Source organism: Xiphophorus maculatus, chromosome 1, assembly GCF_002775205.1.
Source record: "Xiphophorus maculatus strain JP 163 A chromosome 1, X_maculatus-5.0-male, whole genome shotgun sequence".
In the NCBI taxonomy this organism is placed as follows: domain Eukaryota; kingdom Metazoa; phylum Chordata; class Actinopteri; order Cyprinodontiformes; family Poeciliidae; genus Xiphophorus; species Xiphophorus maculatus.
Genome location: NC_036443.1, coordinates 5,421,078 through 5,429,948, shown reverse-complemented (window position 1 = coordinate 5,429,948; position 8,871 = coordinate 5,421,078). Strand labels below are relative to the sequence as shown.

The following is an 8,871-nucleotide window of genomic DNA, read 5'->3' as shown; positions in this document are numbered from 1 at the left end:
TTCAAACTGTGGCTCAAGGACCCAGGAGGCGTTGTTTCATAAATAGCACCTACTACTTCTGCATCCAATACTATTTTTTGTTTGCTTGTCTAAACATAAGTTCAAGGTTTTATAAAACAAAACAAAAAAAATGTTTTCAACTAGGAAAATCTGAGGTTCAAACACCAAAACTCAACCTCATCCTTCAACCAAAAAGCTCAAAATGTAATGAACCTGTGTACCACAACACTGTGCGCTGCAAAAGCAACTGGCAAAATGTTTCCAAAAGATTCAGAGAAATATTCAAGGCAAATAAGATGCCATTTCTATTTATATATTAAATCTTTAGGAATGTTTTTATGCTTCTGCTCAAAGTACAGCTACGTGACAGAGCCCTCACATCAATATTCACCACTTTTCCACAATTTCCTGTTCATTCCTGGTCTATTTTGAAAATGTAAATGCAAAACTTCAGTTCGCTGCAGAATCTTCTGCCAAGCTAAGGCTATAAATATACCAGCAAAAAAAAAACAAAAAAACATGTTTTAAGGATGACAAAAAGTATGTTTTATGGATGGATAAAATATTTATACTTTTCAGAGTATAAGGTCTGCAAAAACAATCATTGCTGCATATTTTGATCATTTTCAAATCTATCCAGACATGGAATATACTTACTTTCCAGAACAGTGTTTTAACTTCAGTTTTACTTTTAAATTTGTCGATCTTTTCAACAAAAACAGCTAAACAGAGTTTTGGTGGTTTTATTGAGTATGAAATGCAGATAAATCCACAGACAAACAGCTTTAAACCTCCAGCAGATTCAGTCCCTCCTCTAATCCAACAGTAACATCCGCTCTGCCTGGCCCTGTGCTTCGGGTTTAATATGCAGAGCTTCATAAAACGGGAAGAGAGGAAAGGACTCTGATGGACGGCCATCCTGGACTCTACCCAGCTGTTCTGAGGAAGCTGCTCAAGCCTTCCAGTGAGCACAGCGGACAGAACCAGGTGCCAGGATTAGTCTGTCGATTTTCCACATCGCTCGTTTAACAACATCCCATCCGAATACATTCCCAAAATTAAATAAAACAGATTAAGACATAATGGAAACAAGAGGTGTTCTGCTAGAAAGCAAAGGAATGGGGTTAGAAAGAACCCAGAGTTGATCATGTCAAAGGTAGAAGTCGTCTCGTTCCAACAGATCAGGGCCGTTTTGGTTCATAACCTTTCACCAGTTAGATGAACAATTTCATATAAACACAAACACGCCCACACACACACACACACACACACACACACACGCACTCCAGGGTAGTGTCAGAGATTGCAGCAGCGCTGTCTAAGCCAAATTGCTGCTCGGGTCGGGGTTGGCGGTGCTGTTATCTTGATTGGCCGCCTGGCTTCCTCGGGCCGGCACCTCGATGATGCGTGGCTTGTCGATGATGCGCGCCCGCCGGTCGCCTTTTTCCACGATGCCGATGATCCAGGCTCCGTTTGAGGCGCCCTGAGCCGAGTTGAGGCTCTTCATCTCTGAACAGAACTTGGCCGCCTGCTCTCTGGGTAAACACACCAGCAGCCCACCTGTTTGGGAGAGGCTGGGGGTTAACGTCTGGATTCACTCCTCATAGATTTCTATTGTTTTTACAAGCATTCAGACTTTTCATTCTAAGGTGAGCTTGAAAGTTCAAGTTTTATTTATTCTTTAAACTTTCTCTGCTTATCTAAACGTAATCCCATTTTATGTTAAAAGTTAAAAAAAAATAAAAGTCTGAAACAGGGACACAAACAATCGACCTACAGCTAATTGTAGATCAATAATTTATTAGATTAAAATTAGTTCCAATCAATTTACTAATAACATCCACTTAGACCTTCTTTTTTTTTCTCTGAAGAGTTTTTGCGGCACTAGTGGCTCATATTTTTTGCGACAGTAGGCAGACAGGAAAGAGGGCGAGGAAGACATGCGGCAGATGTCGCCGGGACCGGGAGTCGAACCCGCGACGTCTGCGTCGAGGACTAAGGCCTCCGAACGTGGGGCGTGCTAACCCTCTGCGCCACTACAGCGCGCCCCCACCTAGACCTTCTTTTAGTGTTGTAGTTTGGCCTCCATCCAGAAGAGGCTGACGCTGGTCAACCCTTAGCAGAGCCAGCTGATACAGAAACAAAGATGGCAGAGCAACACCAGAGAAAGAGAAACGGTCCATACAGAGCATGATGAAAAATACACTGTATGCGGTTCTATTTAGAAATATACACACTTCTTAAGTTTCACCTTAATATCTCTCATTCAGCCAAGCTGCAAGGTGGAGCAGGGCTAGCTTCTCATTCAGAAATTACTAATGAGCTTCAAAAGTGAGAATGTGAAAAGCAGAGAAATATTGACACAGGTCTACTTTCTCAGTCTAGCAGCCCTGCAGGTCATCCTCTTACCGGAGGTCTCTGCCGATCTGCCCTGCAGCAGGTTGAACAGGTTCCCACAGGCCTTACTGATGGCACTCATCTTGGCTATGATGGGCAGATTGTGGATAACGAAGGCCACCTCGTTTTTCTGCTGCTCTGCCAGGTTGTTGGCGTGACCCAGCAAACCGAAACCGGTCACATCCGTGGCGGCGTGAGCCTGGTACTTGTGCATTAGACTCGCCGCTGCAGGAGAAAGGAAAGAACAGGTTAGTTACGTGGTTACACATTGGCAACTGACAACTAATGTGGATCTGAATCCCAGGTAGACATGAATTTATACAGTTAGGTAAAATCAAAAATAAAAATCACGGAGTTTTCGAGGAGTTGTACCTGTTCGGTTTAGCGTTGCCATGGAGAACATGGCTTCATAATAAGCCTCTTTGACCTCCTCTTTGGTGATAACAAGTTTGATCCTGTTCCACTTTTCAGGCTGATGAAGTAGAAAAAAAAACAGGCAGGCTTAGGAATTGAAAACTTCTGATCTACAGACGGTTTTAATTTTCAGTTGGGTTCTGACTGGAGCCTTTTCTCAGAACCAGGGTCCGTTTCAGAGGATCTGTCATTCTGACTGCAGAAACCCCAGGACTGAATAACGTAAAAGACTAGGGGTGCACTGATTGCAGTTTTCTGATCGATCAGCAGTGTTTAAAAAGTCTGACCTGCCGATTCTGATTTTCTCCGATATTCATATTTTTGTCTGAAAAGTCGCCCAGTAGGTAGCTTTAGCTCTGTTTCCACTGCGCAAAACTGTCAATATGCCGCTGATGTCGAAAAAACACAATTTCACAATAGCACTGTTTCCACTAAATAAGAAATGAGATTAAAAATCATACATGAAAAGGTTTGTTCATGCGATAAGTCATTAAAAAAAAACATCTGCCTCATCATCCTCCAACCACTTCCTGTTGTCCTTCACGTCGTTTCCACCAGTAGTAACAGCCGGTTGTTGATCATGTGACTCGTGTGATGTGGAAAAAAAGCATTTCCATTGCAGTTTTACGACATACATTAATATTGATAAATGGTTTTTTTTGGCTCTAGTGGCCTTTATTTGAAAGTGCTAGGACAGGAAAGTGGGTAATGTGAGAGAGGGAATACATGCGGCAAAGATCACCAGGCTGGGAATCGAACCTGTGATGGCGTCTTTATGTGGGTTGTGTTTAACCCCTGCGCCACCACAGCACCCCAAGAGCAAACGTTTTTAATCAAAAAACGTGAACTACTTTGGAATTGCCATGTTTCCACTAAGATAATTTATTTTTATTAATTCCAATTTGTGCAATTATATGGCAAATGGAAACGCAGCTGGCACAGTTACTGCTGTTAGCCACGCCCACAGACATGACCCGGTGGGTGGGTCTGTCAGTCAGCCGTCTCTCATGGCAGAATGAACAGGGACACCGGCGGATTTTCAGATCTTTGTGGATGTGGATAAGGTCACTGGGCGAGATTGGTTTCAGATGAATCTCCCAAAGTTGATAGAATGAATGAATAAAAATATAGCAATATTAAAGTGAGTGGAGGACCTGATCGAGCCACTGGTGGGCGTTTACAGCCACTCGGGTCCCCAGAGGTTTGGTCAGAACCAGGACGTCACCTGGTACCGCGCCGTCAGGCCTGGGACAGAAAAACAAAACGTCAAGCGTATTTACTTTTTTTTCTTTTTTATTAAAAACTCAACTGTGTTCATAGTTCTTTGTGCCAAAAGGAAACAAGATTCTTCTAACCCAAGAGGGCCAGAGAATGATGCTGCCAGAAATGTTTGGTAAAAAATAATAATAATAATCCTGCCAACACACAAACTCAGAGAAACCTGCAGTGAATTACTTTATAATTTATGAAATTCATTTTGATTTTTTTTTTTACAAATCCAACAGTTTTCTATAAATATTTTTGAATTTCAATAAATCTTGCAGCAAGTGTTGGTGTTATATAACTGCATTTTAATCTCTTTTTTTCAAACAATCCATCTTCCCAATCAGGAATCAATAATGAGATTCAGTCTCTGACGTGTTACGGGAAAGGGGGGAGAAGAACAAACAGACAGAAGGAATGAAAGACACAGAAAGGGGAAAAGAAAGTAAAAGAGTGAAGATGGAGGGGGTGCTGGACACGGAATGTTTCCATTTTAAAAGGAAGATGAAGGTGGAAATGCGAACGTGTTGCATCTTGGGACGTCTTCAGCTCAGATCCGACTCACATGATGAACTCATTGGGCTGGCAGACGACTGACGCTACACCCCCAACGATGATCCAGGGGTTGATCACCGTCTGGCCCCCCGTCACCGACGTCCCTCCCTCCTCCGCTGCGTCCCGGAAACCTTTGATCATCAGCGGTGTCACTCGCTCTCGATCCTGCGGGCAGACGAACAAAAAACCTAAAGATCAGCGGTGAAGGGAACACAACGCAGCTACAGATGCTGTGGTGGATCAGTTACGCTGCCACTTGCGATCTACTGGCATTGGCGCTCATTAGTTACAAAACAAATAGAATATGTCGCTACCTTTTCATTCATCTTCTGACTGAGGCTCAGCAGCATCAGCATGTTGTCGCACTCCGTGATGCCCATGGCGTAGAGGTCACTGAGGACGTTCGCACACGCTATCCTTCCCTGGGACACGGCGAGGTCAACAAATGAGCGACATCAGGACCGTCACAAAAATGTGGCGTTGAACTGAAGGATCAAACTAGTGTTACAGGATCAGAACCTGAATTTAGTTAATAAAAATATCCCCCCCCGCAAATTAGTTTTTTTCCAGAATCACTAAAACAGAGGACCAAATATTCTCCAAATATTCACTAAAACAGAGGACCAAATATTCCAAATATTGTCCCCCTTTCTCCAGAAAGGGGGACAATGCTGTCCCCCTTTCTGTGAGACAGCATTGACTCAACATGACAGATCCATTTTTAGAGGATTTCCACTGTGATAAGTGGATATTGTGAGATGAGTTACATTTTTTCTTCACCTCATAGTATCTTTCATTTCATTAGAACATTTTGGACCTACCAGATGTCAATTTGGAATTCATGTTTGTCCGCTGCATGAGCTCTCGTTTCCACGGCACATTAGAGCCACTGCAGAAAAAAAAGCTAATTTCTGCCATAAAAATAAAACAAAACACTTCAATTTTGAGACTAATTTCAGAATTTGATAAACATTTTAGAATTTTAGAAACACAGAAGTGTCTTGGAAAAAACTTGATTGTTCCCCCCCCCCAAGAAGATTTCAGAGATATCTACATTTCTTTGTTTTTTTCTAGATTTTCAACATTCCAAACTCAGAAATGTCCTTGTTTTTTCTAGAGCGTTCCAGAGATTACTCACAAAATGTCTTAGTTTTCTAGTGGAAATCTTCTAATACTTTTTTTAAAATTAAATTTACAATGGCCCTAAAAAGCTGTCATAGTCTCGTGGCAAAACATCACAACTTTCTACCGTCTTCTGCAACAATTCCTCCTGAAATAAATGTGAAACAGACTACATTTTGCATAAAGAAACCTGCGTTAAAAAGTTAGTGAATTAAATTTTGGGAACATTTTTTCAATAAAAACTGGAGTTGTTTAGGCATACGGTCTTTAAAGGGTCAAAGTTCTAGAAATGTCAAGGTTTGATACATTCATATTCAACAAATTAGAACATTTTTGAAAAGGTCCTTTATTTCTAGGTTTAACTAGGCATGCTGATACTCATGTCAGGGCTACTAGAAATTTTAAATGCTCCTCTTATATCTTATAGATCATCATTCTTAAAAAGAAATCAGAAAATAAAAAGTGAATGCATTACAAAAAAAAAAGAAAAAAGAGTGGAAACCCATTTAAAAGGGCTGGTTGGTACAGAAGCTGAGCTGTAAACGGTGAATGTAGATTTAGTTTAAAGTTTGATCTCTTTTTGTAAAGCGTAACCTTGCAGAACAATGGCTGGATGCTTCATTTAGTGTCAGTTAATGCAAACTGCTTAAAAACCTCTTACATGTTTTCATTAGGCAAGAATTTTCACCACCCTGCTGCTTCATGAGGCTCTGAGGGGGGATGTGGTAACGTATGACCGAACTCATGACCGAGCCGCTGCCACAGTGTGTGTGTGTTTCATCCACCTACCAATACATCCATCTGTAGAGGAATTAAAAATGCAGTTTTGGAGCCAAATGAAAAAGAAAACCGGCTAAGCTTGCAGCCAAAGCTTTCCGCTCTCTAGTAATTCTGGACATTTGATCCACAACGTGAATTTTCTTTAGTTCTGCTCATCTTCCCCTCTCAAACATGATAACGTTCAGTTGGCTAGCGTGTTTTTTAATGCAACGACGGGCGTAGTTAAACTTCAAACTGCACACAATCACCATTAAAACCCTTGGTGATAGTTAAGCTGACACGGTTAGTCATTAACACTTAGTCACATCAATCATTTATAAGTCGGAGTCACTACGATCAGAAATCAAGTCACAGAGCAGAAAGGATTCTTGGAGGGTTTCACTGATCATCCTGTGAGTTTCTATAAAAGTCTAGAAACCTTTCAGAGTGACCCGTTGTACAGCTACTACTGCAGCTTCAACCCACAGCAAACACTGGAAGCGCATTTCATATCCAGCTTCTGAGTGCTTTTTTAGTATCTGAATAATCTTGTCGTATTTTTCAATCTCATTTTCGTTTCTGATTTCCGGAAGAATTTTTTTCTGTCTGATTCTTAAGCAACTCAAACTTTTCACTTTCAGACATGGCTACTCGCATATTGTGTTAAAAACACATTTCACTTGTTGAATAGAAGGACAATAGTCCTAATAATTATAATTATAAATAATTCCTTCCGATTATTTAAACAGAAGGAAAATTCATACAGAACATCAAAAACGTGGGAAATTTGACAAGGAACAAGCAGGTCAGGTCTGTGCGGACCAGGAGGAAGTTGTGTGACGGTGCGTTCAGGTCACGCCAGGTGAATCTTTCAGAATTTAGGTGCAGCCTTTTAAATTCATTGTTCTAATGTAGTTATTGGGCTCCACAGTTGGCAGTCACTGTGAAGAAAAAGTTAAACATGTTTGATGTGTGACGTTAACATTGTTAGTTCTCTGTTCAGCGTGCTGAATATTAATTAAATCATTTATCTGTTATCTTTCCAACCCTCCCCAGTTTGATCCAAAGAAATAGCCACTGTTCTCTGCCCTCTTTGGCAGTGAGCCAACATACTAAACTTTCTCAATTGTTACTTTTATGTGGATACCTACCCATGTCAAGTCAGTGTGTTCAATAATCTGTTGTCTGTCTGAAGCCACATTTGACTGATGAACTAATATGGGCCAAATCTAGTTTTAGATATGTTTTTATACTAAACTTGTAAGAGTTTTTAATAACTTCTGCTGTGTGGAAAAAAATCCACAGCAAAAACTTACCATCATATATGGATCTTCTACCAGAGGGTAGAAGAAATCAGTGGTCTGGACCAGAGAGAGACCTCCATGCCTCAATGGAGTCACACAACTGTCCATCCCAATACCTGGAATAAATACAAAGAGACATGCTAGTGTGAAAAGCAGCTGTAATTAGTTAAAGTGAAGCTGTTGCTTAGAGTTACTATACAGCAGCAACATTCATTGGTCATATTTCAGGAGTAACTGTGCATATATTGTAACTCCTTGGAATGAGTATTGGTGGACTTCGTACTTGAAGCATTACATGTTTCTGCTGAATCATTTACCTTGTGCAGTAATTTAACAGCTCGGGGAACTATTGTTCTGGTTTACACGCGCTTATTTTATGTTTGCATTACAATAAGGTTATATGATTTGTAAAACTTTCTCTACTGTGAATGGTCCACATCATCTGTCATACGAGTCCTCAAAGCTAATAGTATTAGCAACTGTTCGTTAGCTAATCTAGGTTAGCTACCGGGTTTCGGCAGCTCGGAGCACAAGGAATGGTGCTGGAGTTTCTTACCAAGCCGGGGTCCAGGCAACTGTTGGCCGAACTCAGAACCCTGGTCTCCAGCCTTGCCCGGTCCATCGCCTCGGTCCGTCTCCAGTCCCGCGAGGAGTTTGAGCAGAACCTCCTGCGGGACCTTGCATCCTCATCCCTTCAACTCAGAGTAAGACGTAAGACGGAACCCGCGTTCCAAGCCGTGGTCCTCGGGTTTAAATGGTTTGTATCCAGGAGGGAAACACCCCCCGGAACCCGAAGCCTCAGCTGAGGGAGGTGGGGTAGGTGAGCCCGACATGCCTGCCCGCAGAGTGGTCTTAAAGCACGAAGCAAGGCGGACAGCTCGGCCCGATATGCAAAGACGCAACATGGGGTGAGTGTCTAGTACCCGTTGTGTGACTAGGAGACCCGCGTTACCAAAATAAAGTCCGTTTAACTTCCTGACAGACCGTAGACTTTAAAAACAAAAGTTAGAAAATGCACAGTTGTATTTGAAACTTTAAAGTATGGTAAACTACATTT

General features: G+C 41.7%; 1 protein-coding gene across 1 annotated transcript; it reads right to left on the bottom strand.

The window, feature by feature from the left end:
* Positions 1 to 727: 727 nt before the first annotated feature.
* Positions 728 to 8,749, bottom strand: LOC102233767 (selenide, water dikinase 1-like). Its single transcript, XM_005804833.2, has 8 exons — positions 8,371 to 8,749; positions 7,827 to 7,930; positions 4,944 to 5,051; positions 4,640 to 4,794; positions 3,966 to 4,056; positions 2,770 to 2,869; positions 2,410 to 2,622; positions 728 to 1,560 (listed from the first exon to the last, which is right to left on the bottom strand). The coding sequence occupies exons 1-8, from the start codon at positions 8,717 to 8,719 to the stop codon at positions 1,319 to 1,321; spliced, it is 1,362 nt and encodes a 453-aa protein (XP_005804890.3). The 5' UTR covers positions 8,720 to 8,749; the 3' UTR covers positions 728 to 1,318.
* Between the last annotated feature and the right edge of the window lie 122 nt (positions 8,750 to 8,871).